The sequence below is a fragment of the Carassius gibelio genome, chromosome A2, assembly GCF_023724105.1.
Source record: "Carassius gibelio isolate Cgi1373 ecotype wild population from Czech Republic chromosome A2, carGib1.2-hapl.c, whole genome shotgun sequence".
Classification (NCBI taxonomy): domain Eukaryota; kingdom Metazoa; phylum Chordata; class Actinopteri; order Cypriniformes; family Cyprinidae; genus Carassius; species Carassius gibelio.
In genome coordinates, this window is record NC_068372.1 from 25209890 (window position 1) to 25224592 (window position 14703).

At 35.6% G+C, this 14703-nt stretch overlaps 1 protein-coding gene and 1 pseudogene across 1 annotated transcript; both read right to left on the reverse strand.

Moving 5' to 3' along the window:
* Positions 1-4073: 4073 nt before the first annotated feature.
* LOC127934614 (dynein axonemal assembly factor 11-like) lies at positions 4074-13157 on the reverse strand. The gene is made up of 12 exons (XM_052532111.1): positions 12830-13157; positions 12478-12645; positions 12308-12385; positions 11372-11544; positions 11116-11291; positions 10570-10743; positions 10356-10430; positions 9433-9495; positions 9171-9240; positions 8720-8815; positions 7765-7847; positions 4074-5359 (listed from the first exon to the last, which is right to left on the reverse strand). The coding sequence occupies exons 1-12, from the start codon at positions 12837-12839 to the stop codon at positions 5167-5169; spliced, it is 1359 nt and encodes a 452-aa protein (XP_052388071.1). The 5' UTR covers positions 12840-13157; the 3' UTR covers positions 4074-5166.
* Positions 13158-13265: 108 nt separating this feature from the next.
* LOC127934636 (tripartite motif-containing protein 29-like) lies at positions 13266-14590 on the reverse strand (annotated as a pseudogene).
* Between the last annotated feature and the right edge of the window lie 113 nt (positions 14591-14703).

The following is a 14703-nucleotide window of genomic DNA, read 5'->3' on the forward strand; positions in this document are numbered from 1 at the left end:
ATGACAAAATTTAGGTGTGTTAGTGATAGAATGTTTTAGTCTCTGCTTTAAATTATGCAAAAAGCAGAAGGTCAAATGGGTGTCCAAATATGCATTATTTATAAAACAGTAGGCAAACAATACCTAGATGATCTATTGCATTCATTGAGATTCTGTGCCAGTGGAGACTTTGTTACTCCTAATTCCAGGGGGGAAAAACATAAATAAAAATGTGCATGTTAATGGAAAAATGTTAAGAGTGGTTATTTTCCATAATAGTAAATTTTTATTACTTACGGCTCTCTTCAATAACTTTTTTTTGTTTATTTGTTTTGTTTTTATATGAAAAACTGAAACAAACAAACAAAAAACAAGCCTTATGAAATTTTAACTGACATAAATGGCTACATAGAGTACCAAGATGAAAGTTAAATCACATAGAGGGTATAGATTACAAATCTGTTACCATGTAATTGTTGGAGGAAGTAGTCCAGACTTTTTTAATTAAAATGTATTAGAAGACTTAGATTTGACTAAAACATAATTGATCTTAAGTCTGGTTGAATGGCTTTTTCTTTTTTCCTTTTTTACACAATATACATAACCATACACAATATAAAAAATACCAAGGCATACGTTGTAATAATAATAGTAATTAGTTTTATGGATTTAACTTAAATATAAGCTGAGATTAATACCAACATATTGAAGTGTCATGCACTAAGCATTCTATACAAATCTACAAAAATTGTAAGTATTATATATATATTATGCATCCCCATTAGTAAGGTTCAAATATATATATGATAATGCAAAATTATGTTCAGCATAATATTATATATGGATACATTCCTACATTTCTGGTTTGGTGTTGGAGTATGTGAACCTTACTAATGGGGATGTGGAGGTACAAAAGACCAAAAAGGTAGGAAAACACTGCAATAAAGCTCTCTAAAGTGAAACTGAAACTGAGAATCCCACTGTGAGGCAGTCCTCAGGATTTCATTTATCATTAATGAGATTTACACTCTCTCTGAGAATTAAGTTTCTTAGTTTTCAAATCTCACATCAGAGCAAATGAGAATATTCAGCACACACTGGGGTTTTTACAGTGCACGTGCTGTCTTAACTAAGGTTGATTCTTTTCCATTGAGTGCATACAACAACATGTTGAGAATTTGATTTATATCATTTAGGGGAGTTTTTTACATCTATGTTGGCATTTTTTTAATCTCTTGTGCAGTGGGAGTATCTAGACTGCTTTTACAGGACTAGTCAAGATGGCTGCTGAAATACACACACACACACACACGCACACACACACAAGAACAGAGATCTAAAAAAATCCCATCTGTCCACAAAGCTGTAAATTCACCTTGTTAAACTCAAAATCCAGAAAGCTCTGTTTAAATAGATTGCTTTATGGGATACTCTAAGGTGACCCCAGTACTGCAGTGCATTATGGGAACATACCTGTAAATCAAAGCACAATCATGAATCTCTTTGTCTTTCTGCTTATCCAGTCACCTCTGTCATTTCAAATCCAGAATTCTCTTTTGGGATAAAGCAGTTGAAGTATGCAGGCTTTCTTAATTCCTCTTTCTGGGAACACAGCCTAAGATTACGGCTATAAATCTTCATGATTCATTAGCCATAAATTTAAGTGCTTATGACGTCAAGCAGCTAGGAGTGATACTGATAACCTCAGAAGGATAGAGAGCAGCCATAGTTCAGAGCCTGTGCCACCACCGTCTGACATACACTTCCCTCATGAAAGCAGGATCCTAAAGCTACAGAAAGAAATGGGGGGAGAGAGAACGAGCAAAGTGAGGATGAAAAAGACAGGCCGATCAATAAAAGTGAAGTAACATCAAAAATGACCTGACTGTTGAGTTAGTCTCTTGGAAAGTCAAAGCAGACACCACCTTCTCCTTGTCAGAGATTGGAGGAACAGCAGAGCCAGGGGAGATGAAGAGACTGTGGGGAGCAAAAGAAAAGAGAGCATCTTTGTCAGGGTGACTGAGGGGTTTAATAATTCAGTCTATGTCCAGCTGCTGCATTAAATAAAAATGTTTTCATTTGCAACAGTTTCAAAAACCTAAAATTCAAATTGGATACATTAGGACAATACGTCCTAATGTGAACACACACATCTGGAGCACAATTCATTTTTGGTATGCAGTTCCTAATGTAAAAAGCACATGAAGTGCAATACACTTGCAGCATATGCGAAAAGCACATGAAGTGCAGTAAACTTATATTTAAACCCATTGACTAAATTTTCACAACGCTTTTCACAAACCTTTTGAAACTTTTCAAACTCTGAACGTTTATCGAACAGGATTCCAAAATACAGTATACACTGAAAATATGGAATTCACGCTGTAGTTAAAAATGTACAAATAATAAAAAATATTTTTTGCATTTATTTGAAAATACAGCAAAAACAGAAATATAGTGAAATTATAAAAAATATATATATTAATATATTTTAAAAAGTGATTTTGACAAGTGAGGCTTGACCAAGCTCTAAGGTGGATCCTTGGCTTGGCAGGCACAGGAGGAGAACTGCTGGGTTCATATTCAAAGTCTAGCTTTCTGTAATAAATGTCCACTGAAGGCGAGCTTGATAAACCCAAGTGAACCCAAGTTATTTCAAATAAACAAACTTAACAGAACATGACTTGGTGCATGAAATAATCACGAACTTAAACAGGACCATGAACTCCATGCAAGGGAATCACATGACAAACCAGGAAACATAACCATGACTAAACTACAAAATAAAAGTCTTGAAAACATGAACATGAAAGAAAACCCCAAACCCAACATGACACCATGATACATTTTTTTCAGAATGTTTTGATGAATAGAAAGTTCAGAAGAACATCATTTATATAACATTTTTAAGCATTTTGTAATATTATAAATGTTTAATGTATAAATGCACTTGCCGAATAAAAGCAAATAAATAAATAAATAAATAAATCTGAAGAGTAATTATGACTCATTTCAAACTCACTAAATAATCACATTTTTGTTCTTGTTAGTTGTTCTTGTTTCCATTGAAACACAAGAAGCTCTCTGGATCATTTCAAATCATGACATTGTTACAACATGGATATCATCATCAAGTTTTACATAAACGTGTGGAGTTCAATGCAGCTTGATGCACACTACTTAGACATTCATCTACATTTTTCAGTTAAACTTTTCACTCAATTTTTTTATGATGATAATATAATTCATGAATAAAAATGTTGTGTTACACAAGAAAATCAAAATATAAGCCAAGACTATTGGCCCCCAATGTATATATTTTTTAGAATCTAGTTAGCCTGAAAGTCATTAATTAAAAACTCTAAATGATGCTCTTTGATGACTCTATTCTCTGAAGCGTCTTTAAGATGGGTTTCATAATATTTAGTCCAGCACAGCAAAGAGCTGTTTAAATGTCAGCAGCAATGTAAATCACTCATATGCTGACATGAGTTTTAATAAAGGTGGAAATTAAACCTGCACAGTCCATCTGCACATACCGAAAATTCACTCATACACACACAGAGCAGCAGGGGAAAGGACAGACACAATACTGAAGAATAACATTCAAACACTGAGATAAGCTGTGTACCTGCTGACCCCGAGTGTGAGCTGTAAAGAATGTGCATATACTGTGATGTGTTTGATCTTTGTTGTGTGTGTGTGTGTGTGTTTGCATGCGAGCTGTAAGGAGTGTGAACTATAGGGTGAGTATATCTTCTTGCTTTCCTGAAAATAGAAATACTGCAGAGAAATGAGCTCATCCGTTGGCAGTTATGTACACATCTGACCTCTTTAACACACACACACACACACACACAACAGCATTTTCCTTCATCTCCAACACATATCCACACATTCCTCCAACACATATAAGGAAAAAAGCAGCACAACAAACTGACTCTAATCCTATGATTAGAAATCCTGGACTATTAATCAACTTAAACAAACATAAACACAGATCTTGAATAATAATCATTAAGCACATGCAAGTGACCAGAATCAAATTACAAATGAAGTACACTTACGGTTCCAAGTCTGCATTTATTTGATAAAAAATAATTTGATAAAAAATAAAGTAAAAACAGCAATAGGGGAGAGTGGGTTGATTTGAGCCTGTGGGGAAGTTGAGCCACCCCTTGTTTTTAGACAACCAAAATTGGTGATATGACAGTGTCACATGATCTTTCAGAAATAATTCAAATAAATAATGAAAAAAAAACAGCATTTATTTGACATTAAACATTTTTGTAACAATGTAAAAGCATCTAATACATTTAATACTTAAATACAGTAATAAGTGGCATTTAAAGGTGCAGGATATTTTTTTGGACTCAAAATTATGTAGTTATGCCATGCACCAGCAGGTGACAATACATGTAAGGCTGTCTACAGTGGCATTGAAGCTGTTTGTCACCTCAGAATTTTTACAAGCTAAAGACTCAGTCAGCGTTGGCAGTTTAATTTCCAAAAGAAACTCATTGGTATGAAACTGAAATGAGCTGGATGATCACAATATTGTATTTTGATGAGCTGCCTTATTTCTGAATTTTGTTTAATAATTAATGAATTTTGCAACATAAAAAAAAAAAAAGTCTCATATTTGAAGCACCGTTAAAATTGCGTGTTTTGCATCTTAATATCACTTGTGAAGCTTCTTTGAAACAATACGTATTGCATCAAGCACTATAAAAATAAAGGTGACATTGTATGGAAAATTATTTTAGACATAGTCTTTATTGCTATGACTACTACAAACAAATGATCATTTAAAATAGTAGGTCAGAGGCCAGAAACATCACAAGCTGGTTTTGATGGAAACAAAAAAACAACAAAAAGAGTACATATATAGCAATAACTTTTACACATATTACAATCATGAATACAATTATTTCAGATGGATGGAGAAAATAATTTATGCTGCACATCAAGAGTACAAGAACACACTGAAAGTTAAGAATGTGTAGCAGTGAAATATTCAGCAAGCTTTAATGAGACTGAAAATTACTCATCTGTTTAACTGCATGTCTAATGAATAGAACTAAATATATCTCACACACACACTTCCACGAGCTCAGCAGAGAGTGTGATTAGGCTTATGCTCTCTTGCTGTCTCATGTAATAGCATATTCTCTCTCTCTTTCTCGCTCACATAAGTGGAGGCACTTCTGGATCATCCACGAAGTCCTTTGACACAGGCCTTTCCTCAACACCACAGCGCTGGTGAGGCTGCAATAGCTGCAGGGGCTTGTGGGAAGACTCCTTTCCTTTGGGAACAATGTTGGCCAGACTCTGAGCCAGACCGGGATCCACCTCCAGTAATTCACGCCCTGCCGCTGCCCTGCAGAGAGACAGATCTGACTGAGATTGCTGTTTTATTGCGTTTTAACAATTTATTAGTCTATAACTCTAGACTAACTGTTCAGTCAGCACAATCTCTGCAAAAATCAAAGTCGGTTTCTCCCACCTACTCTTTGCTAAATCACATCCACCACAAAGACGCACACTATAAGACACATTTGACCCTATTCACTTTCTGAATAAATGTCCTAGTTCTTACTGTGCTTGATTCATCTGTGTACCTTATTATGAAGGAAAAAAAAATACTTAAGAGACTAATATGACTTTCATCATTTTAAGCAACACAAGAAGATATTTTTAATAATATTGGAAACCGAACAATGTTTTTTATGCTCACAAATTGAATTGTGGTTAATTTACACATATATACAATCCAAGTTTCTGTTCATAATAATATTAGTGTGAATATCTTAGCTATAGTTATGCTAACATATAGGAATCCATTGAATATTGTATTGGACAGTGGGAGTACAGTGCGAGGTTAAGAACCATTGAACTAAACATTTAACCCCAAATGTGTAACTGCATTAAGCTGTCCTGGAAGTAACAGAGACTTCAAGAAACAGATGCTGATGGAACAGCAATGGGGACAGGAAGTAAACTGTTAACTGCCATAGAATGCAATCACTTAGCAAGAGAGGATTATCAAAATTACAAAAAAGTCATTTAAGAAGAAAAGAAAAGGGCTGATTTGACATTTAATGATCACTTACTGTGATCCAACCTCACACCATAGAACACTGTTACCTAATCTGTTACCTAAATAAGCTATTCTCCTATAGCATACATTACAGTACAACATCACAAAGTAGTAGTTAATCACATATGCACCCTAATTAATTCATTTAATGGATCATTATGGAACGGCTGTGCAGATTAAGAAAGCAAAAGTGTACGGAAACCATGTTTGTTCGTTACTTGACAAGCACTAAGCAGTGAGGCAAGCTGATAAATGTCCATTAATACACTACTATTCCCCACCATCATCATGTTTACCACAGGCCTCCCCAACAGAACAGTGCTGCAGCTTTCTGCCTCTTACATAGAAACACAAATCCAAGTATGATGGCCAACCCCATCCATCATGATAGCAGATAAATCAGTCCTGACAGCCTGAAGACTCACACCAAAAGGCTTGTGACTTCAACACACAGCAGGGCTTTATTTTTGCTAGGACAGTAGTCTAACAATCTCTGGTGAGCTCTTTGACTACACAATATATCAATATATATATCACTTATAATACATATCATGTATTTATAGTACAGTATAAGAGTCACTCTTTTTATCTCCACTTCTGTCTCTCGCATGCTTTAAGAATGAATCACTAAAAATGTAATTAGTGTGGTAGCTGAAACCTGATTGGACTCTGAATTACTGATAGCGTGCAATTATATTGTACTTTCCGAGCAAATCAGCGGGTACATTATCACACACACAGATGATTTACAGAAAGTGCAATGATTTCGTCAGGGGCAGGAACACAGGTGCGTTAGAGTGTTTGTGTGTGTTACCTGAGGGTCTCGGTAAATAACATAAAAGCAAGAGCATCTGTCCTCCAAGCATGTCAGGAGTAATCAGGTTGAGATGATGTCATCCATCAGGATGAAGTCAGGGCAGAAGAGTGCGTGTTTGTGAGTGAAATAAAAGTAACTGTTCTATTTGCATCTTATTTGCATTTTTATTAGGTCTTTAATGTTATACCCCAGTGTTCACTTACTATGCTGATAAACCGACTGAAGGACTCACGCAGACACACGGTCCCAAAATGGACAACAAACTAATTCCACAGTCACACGGGTTAATGCAAACATGCATTAAGACCCATTAGAGGTGCCTGCACACACACAAGGGATATTGTACAGTGTGAAAGTGACCGCACAAGACCTCCGGCTGTAAACTGCAGAGAAGACGAGAGAACGGGAGAGAGGACTATAAAGAGAGATCAATTATAAAGCAGATAAGCGTGTATGTGTGTATATATTGCAATTTAATAATTTAGTAAAAATAGCTCCAAAGCCACCTCTACCCTAATTAGAAGTTCAGCGTCCCTGGAGCAACCTACAGTTAAGTGTTTTAGTCAAGGTCGCAACTTTGATTCTTGTCATCTTAAATGGTTTGTTCACCCAGAAATTAAAATACTGTCACCCTCTTACCCTCATGTCATTTGAATGCCAGATTTTTCTTTGTTTTCTTGGAATACAAAAGGTATTTAGCAGAATTCTGTTTTAGGATTTTATATTTGATACGTTGACCATGAATAAAAACTATTCCAGACCAAGGACACTTTTTGTTGTCTGGTGTGGTAGCAAAACCACAATCACACTATTAAGACAAGAACACACATGTTCACATTGACATGCAGCTGAACTGCTACTGAATTACCTGGTCGCTTTCTTGATATTTTGCTTACTGGTGACACTGCTTGGCCTGGCAATGGGTTTCTTTGGTTTTATCTCTCCATGTGCCTAGGACAAAAAAATAATACCAGAATGGGTTTTAAGAAGAGGTTTTATACAGTCTAGATATGCATACATAAAGTTATCCTTAAAAAAAACTTGCAAATTAACTGATCATTCAACTACACTTTCTGAAAGCTGTTAGCCAACAGCATGTTAATACATCAGTTTGTTAGATTTCCATTCCAGTTTCACTACACTTGGTAACTTACTATAAACAATGTTTTTAAGATATTAGGTTAAAAATTGAAATTTTTTTTTTACAATTCTAAAGTTTGGAGTCAGTAAGATATATACTTTTTTTATTTATATATGTTGTTGTAATTTTTTTAAAGAATTTAATACTATTATTCAGCAAGGATACATTCAATTGAAAATACAAATTACATAAATTAAATATATTGAAATATTAAATATATTAAAACAGATAAAAAAATCTTTTGAACAGTAGCTTACATAAAAGTAAAGGAAAAAAAGTGTTGAAAATCCCCACCATTTCTTTCACATTTAGCATAATTTTCAATCGTATTTTTGACTTCAGTAAACTTGTACAATATTTTGTTAATGTACAAGTTTCATTGCAGCATTATTAATATCAGATCACAAAAGCCTATACATAAAAAAAAAATCAAATAAATGAAAAAAATAATTTTAGGTGAAGCACAGAATGTTAGACTGCAGGGAACGTCAACTTTCAAAAAGTACTTCACATCAGTTAACTACATTTTGGCACAATTCTGGGATTATATTGAAGGGAATGATTTTAACAGATATTATCTTTGGTAAGGTTATGTTCATTCAGCACAAACTGGGATGGAAACTATGTTCAAAGACATCAGGAGGGTGTTTGAAAGGTGTGTTTCAGGTGTACTGAGCTGTACCAGAGGCAGGATGAGGAGCAGGTGGCCGGTGGTTTGGGATCTCTGTGCTGTGCTGCTGTCAGGCTTCACTTCGGCAGGCAAAACCAGCTGGAACACCTGCACACACACACACACACACACACACCACACCACACACACACTTTTATTTATGTGGGCTTTCAAGCACTTGTCACTGTAAAAGTGATCTACTACAGTATCACCAGTCATAAACTCATATACATCAATACCGAGATCAGTCGCACACAAACACACACACACACACACGCACAAACATCTGTGGTGTTGTGAAGTCAGAACCGTTACTTGTGTTGGTCTGCGGCAGATTTGTGAGGAAATGAGGCAGCATAAAGAGTGTAGATTTACTGCTGGGTAATCAGCTTTAAAGGTCAAACTCATCAGATGAGAGAGAGAAAGAGATGGAAAGAGAGAGACAGAGGGATGTATAGTATACCTTTCCTTTGACGGTCACTCTCACGTATGTTGGCTGAACATCCACATCCAGCAGTGAGGTGTCCATATGCCTATTGCACAGAAGGGACCAATGTGAGAGTGGATGGTGTTAGAAGAAAAGTTACTAAATGACACCAAAATACACTCAAAGTTTTCTCAAAGAAAGAAAGGAAGTATAGTGCTATATCATGATTTTATCATTTTGTGCTGATCATTGTGCAGGACAAAAGCCAGCTGGAGTGAGTGAATGAGTGTGTCTCTACCTGTAAACATGTATTTCCAAATGCATGCAGTTGTTCTCATCCTCAGTGAGACTGAAGTCCAACCTTGGAGGTAGAGATCACATGAAATAAATATTATAAGTAATGTACAGTATGTGAGCTCATGTGTATCTCTGGTTGGAGTGAGGCACTGTTGATGCATGATATTTACTGTATCTCTCCTGTGTCCTAGTTTAGCCATCTTACCTGATGTTGATTTCCTGTTTCTCACTATAAATAGACTCAAGTTATCACTTGTGCTTTTATGTCTTGTTAGCACTAGTCTCATTCAGCCAGACGTTTGGCTGTTGGCATAAATTCTGGTCCACTTTGCACATTATTCTGCCCACTCTCTCAGAAAAAAAAGGTACAGCTGTCACTGGGGTGGTACCCCCTCAAAAGATATGAATATGTACACTTTAGGTACTAACATGTACTCTTAAAGTAAACTAATATGTACCTTAATTAAGTACTAAGATGTACCATTCAGGGATAAATGGGGTACAGATATATACCTTCTAATTTCTGTATCTTAGAGGACTGCTCCAGTGACAGTGTTGTAACTTTTTTGGATAAGTCCATTTGTTTGCTTTGCCTCACTGAATTTTATCCTCATGCCTGTTTTTGGACATGCATTTTGGATATATTTGGATTTTCCATTTTTCCTTCTGGATTGTGGATTCTGGGCTTGTCACTTTAAAATGGTGAGAGCTGGCTTTAGTCTGACTGACTGCTACACAATTTGTAGACGGGGTCTGTCCACCACAACACAAAGTCATGTTCATAAGGGACGGAATTGTGTCTTAGAATTTGTTTAAGAAAATAAGCAGCAAGCAAAAGAAAATGTTTCAGTCCTTGGCTAGAATAATCTGCAAAATGGACAGTACTGACAGTAGTATTGTGTTTGTGTGTTTTTGTGTGTGTACTTGGGCTCATTGATATTCAGCACTCGTCCATCTGCAGTAATCAGAGTTCTAGTGGTTTTGGTTTTGGGCTTCTCTCTGTAGAAACACAGAATTGACTGCATTACGAAACATTGTTTCATTTGTCTTTATCTCATAGAAATGGGCATCACAGTGATATTTAGACATAGATAGCACTACAGGGATTTCAGTCCTCTTTTTCTGAATAAGCAAGTACCTCTCTTTCTCTTTGGCCCTCCTCTTGTCCTCCAGATGGCGATGGGCCTCTAGTCTGGATTCTGGTGTGAATGAGCAAGGCTTTTCCCAGAACTCTTTCTCTTTATCCTCATTGGAAACCTTGGAGCTTGTTCCTCTATTCTGATGGGTCCCATTTTGGTTTTCAGAGAGCAAACTGTGTAAAATAATCATCACGGTTAAGGCTCATCAAAGTTAGAAATTCACAGTTCTGGCTCAAAGCAGATAACTCTCTTTTTTACGCAAAACACCAAAGCAAGTTCATATTCAAATTTCTTGAAAATAACTTATATTATGAGGAATTTTCTGTGAATGTAACTTTTCAAGAAAAGAGAGTTTTGGGGTGAATCGGTGCACAACCTGTGTGTACTTTCTACTGTGTGAATTATACAGACTTCAATAAGTTTACTTTAATTTCTAAAAAGGTAAATTTCTGTTAAATCTGTTAAAGTTTATCTAATACAAACCAAATTGTCTTTTAGCTCTCCTAATTCAGTTATTCAAAGTCCGCTACCTTACAGACACTCACTGGTTTATCTGAGGATCATCCTGCTTTTCGGTTGTCTCTTTCAAACCACTCTTTTTCTGTTCCTCTCTTTTCTCTAAATACTCTGCCTCCTGCTCAAAAACAAGTCTCCTCACTGCATCCAGTTCCTGCAGGGCCTGAATACGCTCACCTCGTCTGATTTCTTTCCCATCTAACCACTGCAAAGCAAAAAATACAGTCATTCATAAATAGCGCAAAGCTTAAAATGTCTCTGTATATGTCTGTCTCAGTGCAGTACCTGTAGTTGAGGCAGACATGCCACCACATATTGTCTGTATCCTTGAAATTCAGTACAGGGGTTTCCCACCAGGTAGAGTTCTCTGAGATGAACGTTCTGCTTCAGAGACTCCACACTGCTCAGCTTACCCACAAAATTCACCGTCAGGTCTAGTTTCTGTAAACTCTCACAGCCTACAAACAAATACACCCATAAATCAGAGTTACATGCATACATATGAACTAATTTACACAAAAATCAAGCCTAAATTGAGCTGTAATATGCATGTAAACAGTATATATGCAACAAAATAGATATAATACACCACACTCTTCAAGCTGTTAATTTTCAAATGATGAACACATATACTGTTAAAATTAAGCATTTGAACATGTTCCGGCTGTCAGAATTGAATTGAATATGCATAATTCATATGATAAACTACACTTGTGGTTGGTCTGCTAGGACACTCATGTGAATCTGAGAAGAACTGCATATACGCTAAAAACAATGTTGGGAGTAGTTGGTTAAAAGTAAGTTAAATGGTTCTGATTTAAAATCATATATATATATATATATATATATTATATATATATATATATATAAAATAAATAAAAAACTATTTTGTTACTTGACATAAAATATAAAAAAACAAACAAACAAAAAATTGCCAAGGAAACAACTCTCATTTTCATTTAATTTGATGTACTAAAATAACTGAAACAAAACCTACTAAAAACAACATAGACATGTTTTTAAAAAACAAATGCACAATAATCTACATTCTACATCTAAATTGATTCTAAAAATCACCAAATTCAGAGGGTAAATTATACACACACACACACACACACACAGACACACACACACACACACATATATATATATATATATATATATATATATATATATATATATATATATATATATATATACATAACTATTTATGAAAGTCACCTTCTAAATTCTCGATGACTTCTATGTTGTTCAGCGCCAGATTTAGATACTCCAGCTTCTTTAGTCTGCTCACATTTTCTGCATAAACAAAGTTAAAAGCATATAGCCATGTATTTAGTTGTTGTGTTTCCACTGATATGTAGCCTACAGGAAACTTTGCCTAACGTTACCTATCTTTGGGATGAGGTTGTTCTGTAAGTAGAGGATTTTGAGGTCTCTGCACCATTTGTCGATAAGCTCGATCCTCTCGATGTCCTGCTGATGGAGGGAAACCTCCTCCAGGGAGAAGATCTCCCCATTATTGTGCTCTGCTCTGCGGCGGATCAGATCCTCGCTGACTGATCAGAAAACGAAGAAAGACAGGATTAGTTTACCAACAGCTAAACCGCAAGAAAAAGAAAATAAAAAAAAAACATTTAACTTTATTTGGGAAGAATCCTTTGTTTAAAGAGGCATATAATACAATAACTATTTTATTATAGGAATAAATAAAAATGTATTTGTTAATAATAAAGCACTTACTGCGGACCATGACTTGCTCGCGCAAGTGTGTTATGCGTTGCTATAGAAACGGGCACGCTGCAGTCCGAGGCTCGTGCTTGTGTTTCCAGGCCTATCCTTTGAAACGTTCCAGTCGAGCAAATCGCCAGAATCAGAAAATCATTCAGTATTTATCTCGAAAATAACAGTCCTAATCTTCACTAGCACGGTGTAATCTCGACACACGACTGAACAACAAGTTTATTGAACATTTTCATCAACAAAACGCTCCTGTTGCTCAGTTTATATTCACGTAGCATCTCTGCCACCTAGCGGTCAGGGTGAACAATAACAGTCAAAGAAATGTATTGATTTTGATGTATTGATTACATAATTTTTCAGAATTGGCTGTCGATTCCAATTTTTATAGAACCATAAATATTTTTATTTAGTACAAGCACTAGTAGTGTCTTTCAGTTCATACTTGTTTCTCTGTCCACTCAGCTACAGCATATACAGTCTTGTGGTTTTTGTGCAAATCAATTGTACACAGATAGCATACACAGTGCTGGTCAGTATGACAAAAAAATTCCAGCGGTTTATCATGTAGAGGGCAGATAATCTCCTGTAGTCGACCAGTGGCGTCCATCACTTTATGACGCTTTCCAGAGTGAAATTCTTCATTGAAATCCCGTTCAATGATTCTAATTTGTCAGACAGGATTTGATGGCTTTGTTTTTGTTCCCAGTACAGATGTCACACTCCACATCTCCACTACTTCAGCCAATATGGTGTTTTCACCTAAAACAGGTGAGTGAAGGTCTGTCTGCACTGAGGGCAGCTGTAGACTCCCTTCTGATCATCCTGATCCCAGCAGTCTGTAATACAGCTCATACGGTAACTGTGTCCACAGGGTATAGTCACTGGATCCTTCATCCAGAAAGATTGGACAGACAAACTGATTTTGAACCAAATAAATACTAGATTCTGCCATTTTAGTGCTCAACAATGTAATACAATACAATACAAAATGCTCATCATTCTTTAGGGTCACAGCCAATATCAACACATGAAACCAAATCCATCAGTGTCCGTCCATCAGAAGAGGCAAGGAAAGCTTTGAGTTTTATTTTATTTTAACCTGTTTTAACTGATTTACCCATTAATGTGCATAATTCAGATCTGTTGTGTTGCTGATTAGTGAGATTGCTGCAGCACTGATTATCAATATTATTATTAATTTATAATAATAATCTTATATATCAAACTTGCTGAAATATGTTATTAGTTAAATGATAAATATTACTGTACACATCAGCCTCTGCAAAAAAAAAAAAAAAACATTCAAGGACCACTGCATTATTTAAAAAATATACACTAGAATCTAAATTCTCGTCAACACAACCACACATCGACCCTGTCAGACATGATTTACTCACTCTGGTGTTGCTCCAAACCAATGTGACTGACTTTCTTCTAGCTGCATAAAATACTTTCTTTTTTTCTGGACAGATATCTGGATTATAGCGAATGTCATGCTCCAAAACAACAAAAATACTGTAAAAGTGGACCTCATTATTCACTTATAAAATTTGTTAAATTTAAAGACAGGAGAATTGCTGTAACAAAGAAAATGTTACTGGGATTCTCTTTCCCATAAAGCTTGGTATTAGCAGCATGGACTTGATTGATTTATTCGAACATGAGAAAGATATTAACCGATTAAACGACTTTATTACTTATATCAAGCGGTTTCATTTCAAAGAGGAATTATTAGACACTCATTTAACAGTGAGTTGTTTCAAGGGTCTCTCTCTAGTTCAAATGTTACACATCTAAATAAGAAGTAAATATTAAATGTTTTTTCATACACCAAAAAAAAAAAAAAAGGAAGTAGAAAATCACTCCAAAAATAT

Bases quoted from the DNA above. Each gene is read 5' to 3' on its own strand.
- LOC127934614 (XM_052532111.1), bottom strand. The intron at 9,496-10,355 runs GTACACACACAA...TCTACCTCCAAG, and splicing joins CTGAATATCAATGAGCCCAA to GTTGGACTTCAGTCTCACTG. The intron at 7,848-8,719 runs GTACAGCTCAGT...TTTTTGTCCTAG, and splicing joins TGCTCCTCATCCTGCCTCTG to GCACATGGAGAGATAAAACC.